This window comes from Telopea speciosissima, chromosome 5 (assembly GCF_018873765.1).
Source record: "Telopea speciosissima isolate NSW1024214 ecotype Mountain lineage chromosome 5, Tspe_v1, whole genome shotgun sequence".
Taxonomy (NCBI): Eukaryota; Viridiplantae; Streptophyta; class Magnoliopsida; order Proteales; family Proteaceae; genus Telopea; species Telopea speciosissima.
This window is the reverse complement of record NC_057920.1, coordinates 24,675,679-24,698,997: the sequence shown is the minus strand read 5'-3', so window position 1 is coordinate 24,698,997 and position 23,319 is coordinate 24,675,679. Positions and strand designations below refer to the sequence as shown.

General features: G+C 39.3%; 1 protein-coding gene across 4 annotated transcripts; it reads left to right on the top strand.

Moving 5' to 3' along the window:
* The first annotated feature begins 2,725 nt into the window (after positions 1–2,725).
* Positions 2,726–12,039, top strand: LOC122660977 (ranBP2-type zinc finger protein At1g67325-like). 4 transcript variants are annotated; one of them, XM_043856250.1, is made up of 10 exons: positions 2,726–2,869; positions 3,678–3,723; positions 8,579–8,694; positions 9,815–10,088; positions 10,204–10,274; positions 10,591–10,642; positions 10,738–10,847; positions 11,093–11,117; positions 11,200–11,351; positions 11,583–12,039. In XM_043856250.1, the coding sequence occupies exons 1-10, from the start codon at positions 2,861–2,863 to the stop codon at positions 11,583–11,585; spliced, it is 858 nt and encodes a 285-aa protein (XP_043712185.1). In that variant the 5' UTR covers positions 2,726–2,860; the 3' UTR covers positions 11,586–12,039. The 4 variants fall into 4 exon arrangements, with proteins under 4 accessions (XP_043712185.1, XP_043712184.1, XP_043712187.1 ...); XM_043856249.1 differs by having other exon boundaries at positions 11,567–12,039; XM_043856252.1 differs by lacking the exon at positions 3,678–3,723 and having other exon boundaries at positions 11,567–12,039.
* The last annotated feature ends 11,280 nt before the right edge of the window (positions 12,040–23,319 follow it).

Sequence of the window (23,319 nt, the reverse complement as noted above, 5' to 3'; positions counted from 1 at the left end):
TACTTCAATTCTCTCTCCCTCTCAAATCCCTCACGGGGTCCCACCTTTCCTAATTCTATTCCACTTTTCTCTCTCTTTCCTCTTATATCTCTACTTTCTAATCCCTCCGAGTCTCTCTCTCTCTCTCTCTCTCTCTCTATTTCCCCTCCTTTGATATATATATATATATATATATATATATGAAATATGCCGAAGCCAGAGAGGATTGGATTATGGAAATTAGCACCATTACTGAACTAGCAGAGCATCTCCATCACCTTCTTCCAACATTTTCTTCCTGGGCAGCAACTCGCAGGGAATGTCAAACACACCTCCATGGATCATCGTCACCATTGTTGCCCCCTGTCTCTTAGCACCATGATCGGCTAAGTTCTTTCTATCTTTAGGTGTAGATGAACTAATGGTGTTTTTTATTTAAAATTCTGATTTGAATTCTTGATTGCTTGATATTGAGACCCCATCCTTATTTGAATAATTTTAATAGATATATTTAGTTGAAAAATTCTATTTCTGTGATTCATTATTTTTTATTCAAGCAATGGTATTCTGTTCTTATGTGGTTCTGCAGATGATGGATTATAACTGAACGAACTAAGAGTGCTAAGCCTACAAGTGAAGGACGATAGTACTCGTCAAGATAGTCCATACCTAGGAGGAACCCTACATTCTATGGTATTATTAGGCCTATGGTTATAATAAAACGAAGCATGCAACTGAATTGAATAACAATTCCATTGGGTATTCAAACCCTAAAGATAGCCTCCATCTCATAACTTCACATCGTTGTTAGTTTAGATTTGTTTCTTTTTTTCTTAGTTTAAAAATCAGATTTATTACAATTTAATTTTCATCACTTTCATCTTATCATTTTAGTAATTTAGCTTTCTAGTTCCCCATAGATCGACCCCTTATTTACTACTTGCTAGATTAATTTATGATTTTATTTTTGACCGATTAACGACAAGATCAACGACTGCGGGTGCCTAGGGTGGCTATGTGGTCTGCGCGGTCCCTATGCAGCCCATGCATTGGGCCCTACGTATGCTCTATTTGTGTAGTCTGCCTTTGCTGCCTTGGCCTAATTGGTGGTGTTGCAGCCCTATACTAGCCTGACTGCCAACGTAGTTGGCACAAGTGGCCCTGCCACCCTACTTCTCAACTGCCCGATGGCCTTGCAACTTCAACCATAAATGAAAAATGACACTTTTGTCTTGTGTTGCCACCACAACATTGAAATGACTATTTTCCCACTTGTATTGCCACCGCAACACTGAAATGACAACTTTGCCCCTGATGTCATTCCAAATGAAACCAGGCTACCCTCTGGACTTGCTTTGGAATCTGTATACTTGAGCATACACTGTGGGGTCCATCAGCCATCATGCCACCTCATCTGCCCATATCACCAGTTCAGCTACTTCCAACATACTGCCTAACTTCTCCAATCACTTTTGACACATGTAAACGTTGTAACATCACTCCCCGACACTTGTGGCCCTACCACATCACTCATGAACACAGTGCCATATCACTAGTATATTTTCAACACTGCCACATCACCTGCGAACACTATGTCGTATATTCACATGTCAGAACATGTCACTAGTACTGTGTGGTCACTATCTTCATGCTAGACTACCAAGAATGTTGCCATGTGTACTACCAGCTCACCATGTGCCGGCCAAGTCATGCTATACCCTTATCACTCATTTGTGACAACCTTGTCATGCTGCCACATGTCCAGAAGCAGCCTCTGCACTGTGTAGCCACAATTGCTAACTGTAAAGTGCAACATACTGCTATTGGCCGGCCATCATACATTGCCACATGAGTCCTGAACTCATTGCTACTTTATTGTCTACATTGCCAAGTAGTTGTCTGTCCATATCAGCTCTGTTAGAATACTTGTGATCCTCGTCACATCACTTAGATGCTCTACGATACAAGTACATTGCTTGTATGTTCCTATACTCACAACTTCCATCTGATTGCTACTCTGTTGACTCATCCTAATTGCACTGTGTTAAAAATGATGACAACACCAAATTCACCGTGTACAAAAATTATTGTTACAAGGGCCTATTTTTCAAACATTACAAAACATCTATTTTGTTAGGTGGACAATTGATAATTTCATTCCAACCTTTGGACAGAAAGGACACAAACTAGATTAATTATGTGTCAAATTTTAGAGTTTAATTCATGTAATAGCATGCATTCCATATATATCCATGTATGTGTATCAGTACTTTAGTCATTTCTATGCAATTTCCCAACTTAAAGCATGAACAAATGGTTTAGATAGGAAAAACCATGAAAATGAACGGTTCAAATCTATCTTGTGATATCCTAAAAGTCACAAACGGTAGTTACACCACTAAATAACCTTCTAATGTTTCTCTCATATGAAATGACTTCATTGCCCTGCAATGTACGATACCATTTTATTGCACATCATTGGTTCACTCTTCAAAGTCGCTTGCTCAAGAGTCGTGAACCCTCTTCCATTTCTATGAAAAATTTTCCTTCACCGGCAAGAAGGATGCCCAATAGTCTCATCCAATTACAATGAAAGTAGAAAATCCTATTACAGTGGAAGGAAACTTTTTTGAAGTGGGGTTTTCTAAGTTATTCTCGTAAAGGATGGTGAAATGGGTATTAAAATCCTGAAACAAATCCACACTCTTCGATCTAAATCCGATTTGGCACTTGTTACCGAAACCCTAGAGCGTCAAAACCCTATTCGTCCCCGGCCCTATTTTTGCCAGCCATAGCCCCTGTTTCATCTGCGTTATCGGTATCAAAAACCCGTTCAATTGATCTGAAGAAAGATCTTGCCGATCTATAACTTTCATCTACTATGTCTCAGGTATTGATTATTTATTCTCTCGTCATACTCACCTTCTTATTGACATTCAAAGTTTTTCTTTGTTTCCCGTCGAACCTCTTACCACTTATAATTTCCTGACTTGTTCAATTGATTCATTCCTTGTTATTGAATCTTGGAGATTGTTCGATCATCTCTGCAATTCACTTTCGAAAAATGTAAATTTTTTTTTGGATTGGTAATTATTTTAATTTCCAATATTGTAATCCGTTCCTTACCAGGCCAGACTATCCCTGTTTTTTCTGGTAGGTACCTACCCTATCCTATTCTAAGAGGTGGGGTAGGATGGTTGGGGGATGGTGAGAACCAGAAGGCTCGAACCCGAGACCTCCTGGTAGGGTGGGCTTTTACAATCCACACTCTTACCAACTGCGCTAGGCAGTTGCTCTCTGCTATCTCTGTTTAATTGCGTTTTATTTCTTGAAGTCTTTGGGTTGTTTGGATCTACACTCCATGAGCTTGCCTCCATCCTAGGTATCTTGCACTCTTTTTCCATATAATTACTAGTTTTTATTTTTTATTTTTTTAGTTGTCCTTTAAATTTTAGATTTTATGGTCTCGTTCACCACTAGCTACCAATATATATTGAGGAATTTGATAACTGTCACTTTTCAAGTTACAGTGATGGGAAGTTCTTATTTTTATGCCATTGTCTTCGTTTCTGTTGAATTGTTGATGAGTTAATGTAACCTGTCCTGTTGAAATGAAAATCCTGTATTGATTAGTTTATCACCACTAGTGTATCTGAGTACTAGTTTTGTAGTTCTTCTACTGATGGTTTATTATGTAGGTGGATAACAGAAACTCTTCTGCAGCCAAGCGTGCTCGGACTGATGGTATGTCACTTCACTATTGCAGCAAAGCCCACTTTGCATTGGTTTCCCTGTTTAATTATAGCAGTCCCAAAAAAATACTATGATTTTCTGTTCAAGTGCCTTTATAATTATAAGTTATCTGCTATATTAGATTGATGAGTGAGTTGACCAAGGGCATGGGTTATTGTTTGGTCCAGCACAGAAGAGTTCGGTAGTTGATGATGGATGATTTAATGTTTTAGGTCTGCCTGAAATACATTTTGCACTGACCATCTTTTTTTTTCCCTCCAAGTGATTGTGCTGTTTATGTTATCTCTACATTATTTGTTCTGCTGGCGATGCATTTGAAATCAAGTTGGGATGAGAGCAGAGAGTTTGTAGAAGTTCGGGTCCTAAGGTTCAAATACGCGGTAACATTCGGTGGGGCTACATACTGCTGTTTGTGATGGACTATGGATGGGAGTGCCTTAAAAACTTAAATTTTTATTTTTATGGTGGGAAACAACATGCAGATTGAGTGGGATAGGCAGGGATATCTTAAAAGGTTGGTAGCAGGTTTAGGCTGATTTAATGGGAATTGGGCTAGTTTGAAGTGATTGAATTAGGGATGATGGGATAATCAAAGACGTCGGTTGAGTAATAGGCAAGGGAGATGATTTCAATGTTTACCAGGCTTGTAGGTATACAGGCGTATAGATTGTTCTAGGGAGGGATGTATTACTGGGTTCTTAGGCTATATTGGGTTTTTTTGATGCTTGACTGAACATAATTTTTTGTTACTGTTTTTTTTTAATGTGGTAATTTGGAAAACTAAAGTGCAACTCAAATGCAGTGCTTTGATTTGGAGATTATTGAGATTATTTCAAAGAATACCTGGGCATTGTCTTTTGCCTCATGGATGTGTTATGTGTTTGAAGGATGGTGAATCTATAGACCATTGAAATGCAGCACAGTGTTTCTTTCTCTTTTTCCCCCCTTTGAGTTGAACGTGGCAGATCTGGGACCGTCAGGATTTGGTGGTATCAGGCTGCAAGATGGTACAGTAATCAATGTATTCTCTTGTAAGTAGGGGAAGGTGACTCAACAAGGACTGCAATTGATGCTGTGAAGGTAGGGTTGGAGATGCTTATTAGTAAGGAATTTTCTCTTGCAATGAAGTTTACCCAGCTGGATAATGCAGTTCATGGTTCTAGAAAGAAATTTAGAAGAATGAACTACAATCAGGATCACCATTTTCAAGCTGTATTCAGGAACTTGAGAAAATGTAACAAGTATGGATGAATCTGAGGAACTGTTTGGATATGAAGTGAACACATCCCAAAAACTTTGACTCTTACGAATAATATCCAGAAAGAAATAACCAGAATTATGGAATTGATTTTGGGAAGACAGAGGAGGAGAGAAATAATATGATAGGATCAAGGGAAGAAGAAGAGGATTAAGAAGAAGAGTAGTGGAGAGACATCACTTGTCTATCATTGAACCAGAACTAGAAGAAAAAGAATAGAAGAGGAGCAATCTCCAAATCTGGAGCATTCCAGTACTGTTAGCGCAGTAGCAAAACAATTCAAAATCTCAAATTTTATGCAAACCAGGCCTAAATCGACTAACCACTTTAACACTGAATAAATTAAATAAACTCAAATCACTTTAACACACTGAATAAAGTAATAAACTCAAATCAGAATTCTACCTAACTAATAAGTATCCTAATCTAACTCAAACAGTTAACTACTAATCTCGTGTACTACTTCCACTTTATGGGCTTATAGATTAGTCCCGTTACAATGAAACCCAAGAAGTAAAAGGTCCAACCTCTAACATAACTACCAAATCTTGTTTTCAGCTCATTGGATCGCCAACTGCCCCTTATAGGCCTTCTAGACGTATGGCTAGGCCCCTATACGGGATCAATGTCTAATGCAACGGCATCACTGAAGGTTAGGCAACACATGGTGCCATTGTGTTTTTCTCATCGTATGAGAACCATGTGGCACCTAACCTTCTAGCTGGAATGCTTGTTCTAGTGGAATCCAAGAAGTGCAAATGGCTGATTTGTTAGCAAAACAAGGGGTGGAGCCATGTCGTTGTTCATTTTATCACTCATTTGGCACCTGGCCTCCCTTTGGGCTGCCCATTCTAGTGGAATCCAAAAAGCACAAATGAGATGGTTTATTTGTTTGCAAGACAAGGGGTAATAGCCCTGTGTTGTGTTCTGGTAATCTATTCCTTTGTGAGATTTCCTTCCTTTTTATTTTTTAGTTGTTTAAAGGTTGTTGTATATCAATTTTTGGGCTGTTTATTGAACTTTTCTCTCTTGAAAGGGCTCAATTACAACTTTCTTTCATTCTTTCTCAACTAAAAATATGTCCTTTGGGATTCAATTAAACCTTGGTTCTCTGATATCAGGTGGGCCTATTTAATTTCTTATTGGCAGAAATTAATCTGGGTTAAGTTGATCTTGGGCTTTTGGGAAGATATGGGGTCTTTTTTTTTTTTTTTTTTTTTTTTTCTGTCTTGTATTGGTTTCTTTGCTTGTTTCAGGATGCTTTTCTCTTGATATAAACTATTTCTCGAAAAATCCACTATTGGCAATATCTTCAAAATAAAATTCTTTATTTGGCAAATCGGAGGATATATAAGTGACCTATTCTCCTATTTGACTGGTAGATTTAATAAGGCTGTATGATTAATATGCTAGGCAATAATTTGGTTCACTTTGTGGGTAATATCCAAATTAGTGAGGCTGTTAGCTGCTGAATGCTGATGGAGCTTGTAGATGGTTCAGTTGGGTGAGGCTATTTTGAGGAGGTTATTTTTTTGAGAATGATCACGGGGATGGAATATCCCCTATGGATATGGAAATCCAACAGAAATGCTCCTGCATTAGAACTTGGAAAGTCTATTTCTGTAAACCCAAATAAAGTGCTTTGGACAGTCATGAAGAATGTGTAAATGTGAATTCGTTGGCTAACTGCTTTGATTCTGAGTCTTGGTAATCAATAACCTAGAGGAAGAATCTGGTTAACCTATTAAAGAGCAGCACAAGTTTGTTAGATCATGGGGAGATGAATGTGGAATCTGACTTGAGAATTTCTTGTTAAACTTGAGGAAGCAGGGGAACCTGCTTATAAAGTACAAAGGTACCAGGGGTCATTCATAAGGGGAGTTGAACTCATTCAATAGGCTAGAGAAGACTGGAGAGTGTGGCATGTAACTCGTGAAGAATTGTATAAATTCATTGACTCCATGTCAAATATGGATCCAGTTCTAGCTCATAGAATTACTCCTGCAATGACAATGCATGGACAATAGAAAACACCATAGTGCTCACAAACTTCATTTTTTGTTTTGGTGAAAATCACTAACTAAATACACAAATCCGTGAAATTATCAGAGTTTGATGCATGCTGCAGGGTCGTTTTTGCCTATTCTTATGATCGATAGCAAAAAAAAATCACCAGAAACCATGATGATGGTTAGTTTTTTTAATCCTTTCCTAACCTTTCCTAATCTCCTCTAACGCTTTCTTAAGAAGAGATTAGACACTAGATGCTAAAGCAGCTGCTTACCCCCATGACGAATAGTTGTTTCAAAATTCAAAGTGCCGTTCATCGCCGTAGGCAACTTCACTTCCCTTTCTTTTGGGAATCACCACCTTTTAAATGATTACCTCGCCCTATCTCTGTGGCTCTCCTTTGTCAGGCAGATTGAGAAGTTGCCTTCAATCCCTGAGTCGCTCACCCTCCCAACTGTCAACAGCTTTTACAAGCTGCCTCGCGTTGCTTAGAGGCAAGGAATTTGAATGAGTGGTCCGTTCCCCTGCAGATTGTGGCCTTACCACTCGGTCCCCGATGGCTAGCGGGGAATTTCGTATAACAGCTCATGTTCGTTTGCGCTGTGCCTTCCTTCTGGACTGGACATATGTTAGCTGTAGGAAGTATGGTTCTGAAAGTGACTTTGGTTCGCCAGTTCAGGCTCAACTCCTCGCTTAGCGTTTGCGGACTTCGCGCAGATTGATCTGACCTTCACTATTGGAAGTGCAAATATTTTGACGATTTAGAAGATTACCTCAGCTTGCCCAAATCTGATTCGATATCCAATTTCTTGCCATTTGATGCAAGATTCTTCAGTTTGATCAACTACGAGAGGGTCGTTTTATGCTTCCAATCACTTCCCGAAGCTCAGATCCAGAAAAAAAAAAGTTATTGGTGATCAGTTTGATCACTACGTGAGGGTCGTTTTATGCTTCCAATCAATTCCTCAATCTCAGATCTACCAAAAAAATGTTTCGGATCTAGGAAAAAAATGTTCTTGGTAAGTATGAACTCACACCTGGATTATGTTTAATAGCGTACGAGGTGTGTTGAAGCATCTCTGGTTGTATCGACTCGTATCAATGGCTTGGGTTACGTTTAATAGCATATCAAGGTGTATCGAAGTGTCTCGGGTTATATTGTCTCGGGTTATATTGACTTTTGATATGGGTTGATACAACCCAAACATTTTTGTTACTTTTGAATGTATTGCATGGTACCACATTGAAAGGCCAATCCCTATATGTATCAGCCCGATAAGCTCAATTTATATCAAAACTTTATACCATGTTTTTATTGTTTTTATATTGTTTATTCCAGTTTTTGATGTATCTGAAATTTCAAATACGTTGATGGTAAATTTAAAATGCAACAGCACTGTTAAATGAGGGTTAAAGAACATCACATTGGTCCTATCAATACACTATAACACATGGTTCTGGATATGTTTTCCATATTCAGCTTCTGTATTCCACCCCCTCCCCCCACCCCCCCAAAAAAAAATAAAAAAATGGTATAGTATTTCAACTGACTTTTATTTTTGTCATATAACTTTGTAGGTAGCCGCCGGGAAGATGATTGGACATGTCCAAGCTGTGGCAATGTCAATTTCTCATTTAGGACTACCTGTAATATGCGTAACTGTACACAGTCCAGGCCAATTGATCACAACTCGGTAAGCCATGGATATATATGGTGCCATTTTTTTAATTTTAACCATGAATGAGCTGAACCCATGACCAAGGTCCTTGCCTAGGACTGTTTATAGACAGGAGAAGAATAGCATTTTTACAGATTTAGTTCTGTTGCAAGTTTGTAACAAATGGGCTGGACTTGTTTAATTAGCTTACTTCCCCGGAATTAATGTTATCCAACGATAATTGGAAAAAGTTGCATTTACACGAGTCTCTTTTAGCCTAATGACTTTGGATATCTTTTTTGGCCCATCATTTCTTTGGGATAGGGTTGCAAGAACTAGGTATGCCATCCTTTTTTGTTCCCCCAAATTTGTGTGATGTGAATTGAGGATATGATGAAGCTCTTGGAGGAGCTATTGTGGACAGCTTATGTTTCCATGTATTTTTGCCTAAATTCTTAACTACGATAGAAAAGCTGTTGCCTGTGTCTTCTTTTCAAATCACTACAGCATGGTAGTACATATACATACATTGAAGTACATCGCGATACAAATATTGGATAACCCTGATCAAATGAGCAACCAAACAATCCCCAAATCAACACAAATGAGGACTCTTGGAAGGACACACAACGAATAGGATTCCCAAAACAGATGTGTCTAACAACCCTTGCTTACCCAACTCATCCACAACCTCATTTGGACTTCTAGTCTTCTTTAAATATGTATATGTTTCTTATTTTGATATTCTGTTTTTGTTCAGGGTGTTCCCTGTCCATTTCTTCTTTTTTGTTTTCAGTTTAGAATGATGGTTATGATCTATGAACAAGGATTATTGTTCTCTCTTTTTGGTCCTCTTTCTGTGAATATGTGTACCGGTTAACCCTCTATGAGAAAGTGAGAAACCCCATATGGCTGTGATTGATTATTGGAGACAAACCCTCCATGTTGAGTTTCGAAACTGATGTGTTCTGTTCTATTTTTCATTATGGCATGAGCTATTGGTACTGCCTTGTGTTTTTCCTTAACTAATACATACTAACATTGGAGTCTGGGAATTTTTTTTTCCGGTGCACAGAAAATTATCATTAATTAGAACAATATAGTAACTGATAGGCTTTTGGGTGCAATCTTCAACTAATTTTTGCCATCTTTCCAGAAATTGGCTGCAAAGCCTGTTCAAGCCCCACAGAGTTACTCTTCATCAGCCCCCTATCTAGGTTCTGGTCCACCCCCTTCAATGTATCTGGCTATTCCACCATATGGTTCTTCACTCTTTAATGGACCATCTCTTCCTCCCTATGATCTTCCATTTTCTGGGGCGTCAGGATATCCTTATGATTATGGCAGCCGTCTTTCATCTGGAAGCCCTTATGGACCACTGCATTTATCCGGACCATCTCCATATCCCAGTGGATCTATGCTAGGAACTGGTAAGTGTGCTCCTCTGGTTACGGTGAAAGATACATGTTTATTGTTCTTAATTTTCTCCAGGAGTTTTATTTATCTTTAACATATTTTAAAACTGTTTGCTTACTCTTGTTTTAGGAGGGATGTACAGCATTCCCCCTCTGATGGACCGTTATGGCCTGGGTTTGCCCATGGGTCATGCCCCTATGGTATGTATCAAGTGCCCTCTATTGCTGTTTGGTTTTGTTGTACTAGCATTATGGTTGCATGAGTTTGTTCTGCTGCGCCTGTTAGCTTTTGAAAATCTCCATGAACAGTATATGTATCTTGACACTGTCTAAATTTTTTCTTGAATTTTGTTTTCTCTCTCTTTCTCACACACACACACACAGGTTGGTATATTGTTGTAGAAGAAATTTTCTGTAAAAAACTTGGGTTCTTCTTCTGTTCAGAAGCATTTCTCTTCATAACTTGCTGCCTGGTTTTCTCATCTTAAATTTGTGGGTGATTGAAAATTTGGTATAGGGGACAAGACCAGGAGTTTTTCTGGGTGAAAATCCTCAAAAAAAGGCTGCAGGTTGGCTTTGATCAACCATTTTTGAATTCTGAAATATTTGATACCAACACTATTGTATGTGTTAGTAATTCATGTGCATCCTTTTCTTCTTATAGAAATAACACGTGATAGTGACTGGACGTGTCCCAATTGTGGAAATGTGAACTTCTCTTTTAGAACAGTTTGCAATATGAAGAAGTGCAGTACCCCAAAGCCGGGATCCCAGGTTTGAGCTGTCGCAGTTTACGTATCCTGTTTTGTTTTTTTTTTCCTTCCTGAAACCCCACAGAACTGTATTATATGTAAGTATTACTGCATAATTTGGTCTGGTTCTTGAGTTACTACACTGGTAGTGTTATTCTGTACCATTTCACTGAATCAGAATGTCGATAGTACCCTTTGATCTGGACTTCTTTCAATGTTTTAATTTTCATACACTGTTTTCATTTAGACATTCTTTTTTCTGTGCAGGCTGCCAAATCTGAGAAAAACTCCAGTAAGTCAAATTCTGAAAAAAAAAACATTCATTTGGTTTGCTCGGTATTCTGATAACTTCTAATAATCCTCCTGTATTTCAGAACAAAAAATGCCAGAGGGTTGTTGGAAGTGTGAGAAATGTAACAACATAAATTATCCATTTCGGACCAAGTGCAACAGGCAGAATTGTGGTGCTGAGAAACCATCTGAGACAAACAAGTCCCCTGCGCCAACATCTGAAGAGGACGAACAGGTTTGTTGTGGGGGATTCGTTTCTTGTATATCCTTTAGTTGCTTGAATTTGTTGTCTGTCTTGTTCATAATCTCTGATGTAACTGGTTCAAATTTGCTATACTTAAATAGATTTATATTTATTTCTGAGTTTTTTTTTCAGAAAATTGCTGTTTCATTTTCCTCTTTTCCCCCAAAAGTATTTCTATATTTCCCATTTCATCCATTGATCCACAGTTGTCTACTGTTCCAGTGAGTACTAGAACACTTTGAGGGTTGAGAAGGTCCAGAGTCATCGTCCGGCGTTGCACAATTTGGGTGTCTGAAAGTCAGTCTTGTTGTCATCGTCGTGTTGCAGCGGTTGTTGAGTTACTCTGCCATCTCATGATCAGTGTCAATCTTGTTGTATTATCAGCAACCCTTATTGCTGGTTTTTGATTCTTGGAAAATGGCTTTTATGGTCTTGGTGGATCTTTTTCATTCATGTGTCAGCCAACTAATTTGGCATGATTATCGTACATGTTGGTTCTCCTGTTTGGTTTCAGGTAGGCTTTTGTACTTTGGAAATTAACTCAGATATTATAGTGGGTATGGTATGTAGATGTTAGCTAAGCATAGGATTCTGCCAGGCTGCAGTTTTTCGTGTTTTCTTCAGGTCTGAATAGACCATGCAGTGGGATCTTAATAGAAGGTGGCTTAGTTCCAAAGTCGTCATTTATTTTGTAGGTTTCTAATAGATTAACTTTTATTTGATAAGTTGAACTCATTACCTCTTTATTGTGAGGTGTTGGTCCTTGCCAACGGAGCTACCCCCTTGGGATTTTCAATAGATAAACTTCTCATATAATTCTGGTCATCAGACTTTGTTAATGTCTATATGAGAAGGAAGCCTATCATTTAATCATTTTCCCCCATTTTATTTCTCCCACCCCTTTTCCTTCTATTCTGGTCAGCTTATCTTCCATCAGGAAATGTGTTGGCGCTTCAATTTTGTCAACATGTTGTCTATATTATCATCTAACTGAATGCTGATTTTCAATCCTATTTGACATCTCTTTATTTGTGTTGGAATAATGTTTGAGGATTTATCTCTAAACAATCAAGGTATGAATAGTAGACGCTATTGAATTTGGAATGTGGGAAGAGCGATATACACATGGTGGGTCATATGATTGATAGAGGTTATTGAATTTAGAATGTGGTCTAAGGAAATTTTTTGTCCATTCAATGGTGTTAAAATGTCAAAATCACCATTTACACATTATTTTTTTCTTTGAAGTATAATTTCCAATGAATTGCTTGTCTGAGTAGTTTTTTCTCCCCCCCCCCCCCGGTCTGGTGGCATGAATATTTTATTTTGTTTGGTATATGTAATCTTCCAATTTACGTTACATTTATCTACCATACCAATCGGGAATATACGTTGAGTTGCCTCTGCTCCACCCCCTAAGATCTTGGTTGTGACTTGTGATTGAACCCTTGGGATCATCCCATGCTTATTGATTTAGTCTTCCATTTGAGTTCTAAGAGGTTTGCATTTGGATCCCATGCTTACTGCTCTAGTGACTAGTCTTCCATTTGACAGAACCTTGGCAATTCCATGCTCAAAGCCTTGTCAATGGTCCCTTTGTTGTTCTCGGAGTCCACATTTCTGTATAACCCGTTGTAATATTGAAGGTCATTGGTGAATCAGTGGAAAAAGGCTGCATTTGGTGCTTTTCCTAAAAAAACTGGGTAAGAAAAATGGTGAGAGAAAAAAAAATGAGATGAGATTTCTTGCTTCCGTGGTTTGGTGTCCAAAGATCACAAAATGAGATATAACGAACTAAGACCTATAGAATAATTATCACCTCCAATTCCTCTAATAGGGGGGAGTGGATCCCACCTTGGGCAGTGTTTTCGAGCAGGAGTTAGGGTGGTCATTTCCTAGGGTGGTCATTTCCACCCTCATGTGAGGAATTGGAGGGGGCCAGCGAATTGGAGGGGATAACTATTCGAAAAGGATGACATTAAGTGAATAGAACTGAATGTACATCATTAGATAATGCAATTAAAATTTTTTTTTACTTTGCCTTGGGGGTTTTGCCTGACAGCATAGCCTTTTCTTGACAGCTTTTACTGTACTCCAACTAGCCCTATGACTCGAACCTGTGAGTGGTGTCTGACTCTAATATCAAATGTTAGGTATTTGATTGATATGTCAAAAGCTTCGGAGTTGATGGAACATGTTAAATCAAGCCTTTAAATTTATTCCATATTAGACTGGCTCAATCTAGCGTTTATATACTTAATTGAGCCCCGTCAGACAACCTGTATTGTATCTTCTATTTCCTATGTAGCCTATCCAAAGAAAAACATGATAAAAGATAGAAGATTTCTAGTTAAACTACTACCAGCCTTTATTAGACCAAAAATAACATTTGACCTAAAAAAAAGTTTGGAGGAACGAGGATATAAAGGTGGGATATAGTGTTAAACCTAGTTATGCTTTATTTTTATTTTTCTTTAATTAGTATCAAAGTGTATGTGATGTTTCTTCCAAGTCACAAGATAGATCTGAGGCCCATATGCCATAGTTATTTTTGCATTTTTTCTTTTTTGATGAATTATTTGTTCTTATTGAAAATTGGGAGAGAGCACAATTATGACTATAGTACTGATGGACACACTTGTATAAATGTACATGAGATGCATTCCAATACATGAGAATGTATTTGATCGAAAGGGGCAATGTCTTCTGAGAGCAATTTGCCATTCTCCCAATGATTACTATAAATAAAAGAAATTTGTATTTCTCATTCACAAATCCATCTTTGTGTTACAACGCTTTAGTTACTCTAAAGGGCACGCTAGCCGTTGCTTGGTTTTGGCGCTCTAATGCTCAGGACTTTCTTCTTCGGTGAGGGAGTGAATTTTTTGCTCCCATGTTTTTCTTGATCGGACCAACCCAAATGGTGATTTATGAGTGGTAAAGCCTAGTATTTAGATAGGGACATAACTGGTCGAATAACAGAACCTATATATGTATGAGAGTTCAAATGGAGAGATGATTTAGCAACCTGCTTATAAGAAACACACATTTGTTACAAGATGGCCAAATAAAATACATTGTAATGGCTGATACTGATAAAACATGATGTGGATCAGATTTACTCAGATGAGGATTCTATCAAAGATTCAAAAAGTGCTTGGAAAAAAATAGAGAAAAATAGATGCCATGGAGATTCATTTGAGGTTTTACAAAAGGTCTTACTATATCAACAAAGAGAAACTTGGCCAATCTATCACGGATTTCTAATCCATTAACCAAAGCTTTGCACAATCACTCTTTAAACTTCCGCAATATCTTTTAGATTTGTTTTTTTTTCCTTTGGCCTACCTATCTATCTTGTCCTGAAAGGGGAGAGAGAGAGAGAGAGAGGAGGAGAGGAGGGGAGGAGGGGAGGGGGGGGGAGGAGAGGGGCGCGTTAAAGGCACAAGGTGAAGACAGGAAAGTTGAACCCATGACATCCTAGGAGACTACACTCTACTAGTAAGGCACTGACCAATTGAGCAAGTAGTTATCTTTCTTCTTTCCCAAGTGGTCATATGTAAAATGTAACTCATATTTGATAAAAAATTTAACACCAATCTAGTAGTCACCACTCCATACCGAGACAAGGGACAAAAGTAGCCATCATCAAACTCTGATGCGGTAATGTTGGAAACTTACAAATAGATCTGGCATTATAGTTCGGAAATGTAGAAGAAATGATCCCCTTATTCCAATGATTGCCCTCCATTAATTCATTCACATGACAGAGTCTATTTGCAAAATGGAATTCACTAGGATTCTAGGAATGCAAAAGTCCCTTAAACCAAGGACCAACGGCTTTGTCCAGATTGAAAAGGAAGAAGCAATTAAGTGTTTCTACCCTAGGTCTCCAAGCCAAGTTATGAGCAAGCGATATAACTGATATCTCCTTCCAAATATGTTTATAGATTTAAAAGAGGTAAATAATATAAGGAAATCAGATAAAAGGGCTATTGAGGCAAAAGATACCATGAATACAATGTGTGATTATTAATGGCATTTATGTTCTCATGATCACATTCTATTTGTCTGTTAAAAAAAGTTATCTTGCTCTTCCCTAGTGCATTAATGAGTGTATATGTTTCAAGCATTGAGAAGCGTGTCTTTGAGCCCAAGCATCAAAGTGGAAGATAACAAGCTACTCAGAATTGAAAATCAAGTCAAGTCGTCTATGAGGATTCAAGAAACCCAAGCAAAGATTGGAAGAATTATTTTTGTTTGCTTGAATGTAATCATAGGTTATGATTTTTATCTTGTATTTATCTAGATGATTCTAGGATGTAATAATCTCATGTGCTCAGGACTTAGGTGATCACTTTTGGGCTTAAAATGGAAAACTTTAGATAGGTGATTCATAGTTTAGACTAAGTCAAACTGGACCTCAACGGTTGACATTTATCATGAACCTTGACTTAGCCCTTTTGGTAACCTGGATGGACTTTATATTAGTTTACATGGAGTGGTATGAGAATCAATTTGAAAATATGTTTAAGTGATGATTTAAAAGTGAAAAGGCCATTTATAGCATTAGCGTCGATTGATCAATCAACTGGCTTTGAGTAGAGGTGTCTACTAGTGTGTATCTTAGCGGTTAGCCGGTACATGATCCGTTGGTTACTGAGAGCACCCTTGAGCAGACAGACGATTAATTTGATCGACAGATTCATCGACTGGACGAATTTGAAGAGGTGTTCTTCGTAGTCTACAAGGCAGCGGCCGGCTGAATCTGTATAGCGGTTTTTTTTGCTATTGGAATTTGGTCAATAAAAAGAAAAATAGTCCCGAGTTTCAAAAAAACATTTTTAGAAAAATTATGTGGAAACTTTGTTAGGCTAAAACATGAAAATTCCAATGCCTATGTGCTTCAACTTGCAAATCTAATGAGCTATTGAGCAAAGAAGTTATAAGAGCTACAACTTGCTAATCAAATTAGCCATTGAGCAAAGAGGATCAGTATATGAGCTATAAGAGGTAATTTGTGTTTAGCCTTCAAGTCATTGTGAATCATTTTCATAGTGATTGTATGGTTGAGGGTATTAAGGTTCTGATTCTTGTGTGAGGTTGTTTCTTCTACTTTGCAAGGAGAGTGTGGTTGATCTCGGGAGATCATTATTAGTGGGTGTTTCTCCTACCCTACAAAAAGAGTGCGTTGATCTTGGGGAGATCGTTGGGGTGTTTCTCCTACCTTGTAAGGAGATTGTGATAGTGGAATTCCAAGCCAACGATGACTTTGGTAGTGCACATAGGACGGTATTGAGGCCATGTCGAACCACTACAATTTTGTGTGTGCACTCTCTTTTCTTTTCCTATCTCCTCCAATTATTTTAGTTCGAAGAGAAAGCAAATTGGGTTAAGATTCTACATTAGCCCAATTCGCCCCTCTTGGGTTGCCTACATGATCCCACAAGAGACAAAAACAAAAAAAAACAAAAAAAACTACAAGGACATCCATTCTTCCTCCCTTGAGTCAACCATCTCACAACTTCACAACAATCAGTAAATATCTATTTCCTCCGAACCTTGTTTTTGCGCTCCTTTGTAATCCCTGCAACAGTCCTCTAATTTTCGCATCCTGAGTGTTCCCTGAAATGTCATAATTCATAAAAGCTACAAGAAACTAAGAGTTGAATTAAAAAAAATTATGCCCGACCAGCTTCTCCTATCTGGAGGTCATAATTGTTGGCCAAACAACGGTCCAGGGATCAAAACATGGTTCCCTAGGGAAACCAATTATAAACCAATTACGGTATTGCACGCTCTGGGTTATCCCATGGTGTCCCATGGGTGCCCCTAATAAATTTTAGGGTTTCCCATGGTCGCCCATGAGAACCCTGGTGCATCCCTATTAGGGTTTCTTCTTCCCTATTGCGTCCCATAAAATTAATTATCACAACAGGGATGGAGAAATTCATCTCTAGTCCATCACATGGCAAGAGGGATCCATCCCATACTCGAATGCGCAGCGGAAATCAATCGATTCGAGTTTCTTTTGCATCCCATAAATATTAATAATCAATAAACTGAAGGAATTAATAAAGAACTGCTAACCTGGTGAGCCTCAAGTGTTGCTCCTCCAATAGACAGTGGTTCTTCCTCTAGTGAGCGCTCCAAGCAAACAGATCTGAACCTCCAATGGTGCTACCAAGGTTCTACACGCCAATCCCAGATGCCCTCAAACTCCTCAGCACAGATCTAGGGTTTCACAGACCCTAACTCTCAAACACAGGTGAGAGAAGCAAGAAGAAGAAGAGAGATCACAAGAGGGAGAGAGAGAAACCAAAAACATAGGAGAGAGAGTGTCTGCTCCAAAAACATGGAGAGCTCCTTTCTTCTGCGTTTTATGGTCCCCTATTTATAATAATAGGGTTTAATTAAATCCTAGATAGATTTAATAGAGCCCTAGTGAGAGTTTGACTCTCTCTCTCTCAGTCTGGCAGTTCTGTTTAAACTCAAAGTGCTACTCAGGTGAAGAAGCAGAATCTAATAGGGAAAGTATTAATTAGATTCTTTATTTAATTATTAATGGATAATTACAATTAGCACCAAATCCATTAATTAAATAAAGAGCCAATTAAATTAGCAAATTCCAAATAACTCCCTATATGATAACAATTTATCATATACAACCCCCCCACTAATCAACACCATCATTATGGAATCTAGGGCATGTACACATGTACTACCAAACCCCAATCCATAGTACATGTCCATATAAGAGCGTCTGTGCATCCGATCGGGTTCCACAAAACTCGATAAAACACTTTATTTGAAATAACTATAAATAATGTATCATTTTATGTAAAATAAATTTTGCAAAACCATTTCCAAAACGGTACTGGATCTAGATTCTGATCCGACCATGCACAGACAGTCTCTATCTTGGTGTTCCCCAATCGGGCCGTGGTGACCGTGTTGGATAACTCCTTCACTCACAAAGTGTTCACGCATTACCAGAACACCGACTTTGACTCGCTTGAGTCTCAATCATTGATGAACCAAAGAATGCGATCACACTTTGCAGTGACAGGGTTCCCTCAGGTACAGGGTGTCGGTGACACATGTCTATCCCTTCCTACATCTGGCACTAATACATGAGGGAATCGACAAAGTAGATTCTTCGCCAATGCACACATCAAACACGTGAGCACTCGCATTCGTACCCTGACATCACATGTCTAGGCATACCCAATGCGACAACCATATGATAAGGGTGCCCAGCCCAAACCCTAGTCGTGACTACCATTTTAAGTATAACTTACGGACACATAATGCTCAAAAAGTTTATATCGCATGTGACAATATTAAACTAAAATATATAAATGTTCAATACAAAGGTGAACCGGGTTGAACCGGACCAAACCGGGTTTGATGGACACACACTTGTCCAACAATCTCCCACTTGTACATCAAAGCCAATTCCCCATACATTTTAAACCCATGCCCTCCATGTGTTTCTCAAACACTCATGGTGACAAACCCTTTGTCATGGCATCAAACACATTTTCAGTTGTGTCCACTTTGGAGATACTCATGTCACCCTGCTGGATAATCTCTCTGATGAGGTGATACTTCCGCTGCATGTGCTTGTTCCTCTGATGAGCCCTAGGCTCCTTAGCTTATGCAATGGCCCCTCTGTTGTCACATAACAGGGGAATAGGGCCCTTGACAAGATCAGGGACTACCTCCAAATCTGATAGGAATTTTCTCAGCCAAACACCTTCTTTTGCTGCATCACAAGCTGCAAGGTATTCTACTTCGGTAGTAGAATCGGCTGTAGACTTTTGTTTCGCACTCCGCCACACAATGGCACCTCCACCCAATAGATATACCATCCCGGACATGGATTTTCTGTCATCCTTGTCAGTTTGGAAATTCGAATCTGTGTATCCCAATACTGACAACTGATCAGATCCAAAAACCAAGAAATATTCCTTAGTCCTTCTCAGGTACTTGAGGATATTCTTGACAGCACTCCAATGCTCGCGTCCAGGGTTAGATTGATAACGACTTACCATACCTACTGCATAGCAAATGTCCGGCCTCGTACACAACATAGCGTACATAAGACTCCCTACTGCTGAGGCATAGGGAATCCTCTTCATCTCTTCAATGTCTGTCTGAGACTGAGGACATTGAGATCTGGAAAGACTGACTCCATGTCTGAAGGGAACACTTCCCCTCTTGGAGTTCTCCATACTAAATCTGGCCAGGACTTTATCTATATAGGTCGCTTGTGACAAGCCTAGCATCCTTTTCTGGCGATCTCTTACGAGTTTGATCCTAAGGATATAGCTAGCTTCACCAAGGCCTTTCATCGAAAATGTTGTGGATAACCACTGTTTTACTGATGAAAGGAAACCTATATCGTTACCAATCAACAATATGTCATCTACGTATAAAACAAGAAAACATACTGCCCTCCCACTGATCTTCTTGTAAACGCATAGTTCATCCAAGTTTTGATCAAAACCAAACGATTTGATTGATTGATCAAACCTGATGTTCCAGCTCCTGGAAGCCTACTTCAGCCCATAAATGGACCTCCAAGGAAGAGAACCCCTCTGGCTGTTCCATGTAGATTTCCTCTTGAAGGAACCCATTTAGAAATGCAGTCGGCACATCCATCTACCAGATCTCATAATCAAAGTGTGTTGCGATAGCCAATAAAATCCTGATGGATTTCATCATCGCTACTGGTGAAAAGGTTTCCTCATAGTTTATACCCTCTTTCTGGGTATAACCCTTTGCCACCAGTCTCGCTTTGAATCTCTCGACCTTTCCATCTGCGCCCTTCTTCCTCTTGAAGATCCATTTACATCCAATCGGTTTGACGCCAAGTGGTGGATCGACTAGAGTCCAGACCTTGTTGGAATGCATCGAATCGATTTCAGAGCTTATTGCTTCCAGCCACCTAGTGGCATCAACATCCTTTAGAGCCTCAGAGTATGTCATCGGATCATCATCCGATTCAACCGATACCATGTGGAACTCTTCCACTGTTTCCTCTTCGGTTAGAAGAGTTAGCCTGGTGGGTGGTCTAATAGTCCTCCCACTGCGTCGAGGTTCCTCAGGTGTTGGTATTTCAGCGGGTATGTCAGTTGGTCTCACTTTTGGAAGTGATGTTTCTGAGCCATCTGATAGCTCTTTTATGACTACTGGTTCAGACCTCTGGGTCATCATTTCTTCCTCCAAAAATGTGACATGTTTACTTACAATGACCTTTTGGTCAACTAGGTCATAGAAATAATAGCCTATCGTGCCTTTGGGGTAGCCTAAGAAATAGCATCTCGAAGTCCTGAATTCTAACTTATCTGTCTGTTGCTTTCGCACATGTGCTATGCAACCCCATACCCTAAGGTGTTGAATACTGGGCTTTCACCCTTTCCACAACTCAAAGGGTGTCTTGGCTACAGACTTAGATGGAACCCTATTCAAGATATATATCGCCGTCTCTAAAGCGTACCCCTAGAAAGAAAGAGGCAGCTCACTATAAGTGAGCATCGTCCTGACCATATCCAATAGGGCCCCATTGCGTCGTTCGGATACACCATTTTGTGGTGGTGTGCCTGGATTAGTTAGCTGACTAACTATCCCTTGGGATATGAGATGTTCTTTAAACTCATCCGATAGATACTCCCCTCCACGATCTGATCGTAAGGACTTGACGCGTTTATCGAGTTGTCTTTCGACCTCGGCTTGGAATTCTTTGAATTTATCAAAGGCTTCCAATTTCCTCCGCATCAAGTATATGTAACTATATCTAGAGTAATCATCGGTGAGCGTGATAAAGTACTCATACCCATATCTTACTTGTATGTTTATGGGTCCACACACGTCAGTGTGTATCAACTCCAACAGATCTGTGGCTCTAGCACCTTTATTGCTAAAGGGTTTCTTGGTCATTTTACCCTGAAGGCATGACTCACAGGTGGGGAATGGTTCCACCCTCAGACTCTCTAAGGGCCCATCCCTCACCAATCTACTGATTCGGTCCACATTAATGTGACCTAATCTTAGATGCCACAGATATATTGAGTTCACTGGAGCTGCTTTCCGTTTCAAATCAACATTTGAAACAACATTCGTTCTAATAGGGCAATCTAGAAAATACAAACCACTTTGCATATATCCGGATGCCACAAAGGAATTATTAAAACGAATAATCAATTTAGAATTAAAGGAAAAACTATATCCGTCCAAAACAAGTTTTGAAACTGAAATTATCTTCCTCTTGAAAGAGGGTACATAATAGCAATCCTTTAAAACTAAACTAGCAGAACTAAAATTTAAAATAAAAGTTCCCACAGCCAATGCCATGGTCTCAGCTCCAGTGCCCATCCGAAGATGCACTTCATTTCTTTCCAGGTTCCTTGTCTCCTTGAACCCCTGTAAATCATTACAAATGTGAACAGTGGATCCACTATCCACCAACCAAGAATTGGTCGGTTCAAAAGACAAATTAGACTCATAAAAAACGTGAACATCACATGTACCTTCTTTAGCAGCCTCTGTTTCATCTGGCTTCTTGTCTTTCAAAGTTGCCAGGTAAGCACGACAATTTCTTTTCCAGTGACCCTCCTTCTTGCAATAGAAGCACTTGCCTTTGCCTTTATTGCCAGACTTCCCACCCTTGGCTTTTAGGGTCTTACCCTTACTTCCCTTTTTCTTCTTCTTCTCATTTGAAGAAGGCTTTGCCTTAGTTGCATTGACCTCAGCCTTGTCCTTTTTCAAGGATGCTTCAGCCTCTACCAGTGCATTAGCAAGCTCGGTGAGCTCCATCTCCTTCTCGGATATCTTGTAGGACATCCTAAAAGGTGCGTAGGCAGAAGTGAGTGACGCTAAGATCACATCAGTCTTGTATCGCAGGCTGAAATCAATCCCCATGGATTTCCGTTTTTCAAACAGATTAATCATTTTCATTACATGATCCATCACTGGAGTCCCCTGGGACATCTTGGAGTTATGGATTTGACTCACCGCATCAGAATGTGTGTGTGTCAACTGCCTGTTGAACAATTCAGCAAGCTTATCCATTTTACCCCTAGCAGTGCGTATATCCTTGACTGAGTCTACAACTGACTTTTCCAACGATCCTAGGATATAGAGTGATGCCTTAGAATCCCTCATGAGGAACTCTTGCATCTCTTCATTTGCCTCAAAATCGTTCGGGTCGGGTTGAGGAGGAACTTGTTCATCTAGAACGTGTGCAGATCCTTCAGATCGAGCAACTTAATGCTCCGGTACCAATCGACATAGTTTGTACCATTAAGTTTGTATTCGCTAATGAGTGTTAACAGGTTGGAATTAACGGTAACCATCGTATATTAATCTACACATGCACAAGTAAATAACCACATGCTAATTAATGATCATTGAAAATAATAAATTGAACGCACACACATCAATGGTCTTTCATGATTTGGGTTTCCCTCATAACCCAAAAGATGAATTGGATACCTACAACCCTTGCATGCATAATTTACCCTGTCGGGAGTCATTATACACACCATGGTAGTGTGGACTAAGCTGTCCGCCTCATGGGCTTCCAATATTTTCGGCCACCTGGGTGTTATGTCCAGATCTTGTCGACTGACATACACCCAAGTCATGTACTTACCTATTGCATTGGTTAGAATCATGAAATCATGAAAGATGGCCCACTGTCGCAGTGCCCTCTCACTATCCATACCCTAATGTATCTAGATAGAGGTAAATATAGATAAATGTGTGACAGAGGTCCTGGCAATGTCCTGTCGGCTTATGCGGGGTCATGTCACACACTTTCTACATTTATCTTCAATAGGAGGCCATGGACATGTCTACCGATTAAGACTAGTCCATATCATACATGTATTGTGAATAAAGAGGGATTAATTAACTCTCACATACATGGATAGATTTAAATAACATAATTAAT

Coding starts and splice junctions, on each gene's coding strand:
- LOC122660977 (XM_043856249.1), top strand. Junction 10,848..11,092: donor CCCCAAAGCCGGGATCCCAG/GTTTGAGCTGTC, acceptor TTTTCTGTGCAG/GCTGCCAAATCTGAGAAAAA. Junction 11,118..11,199: donor CAAATCTGAGAAAAACTCCA/GTAAGTCAAATT, acceptor CCTGTATTTCAG/AACAAAAAATGCCAGAGGGT.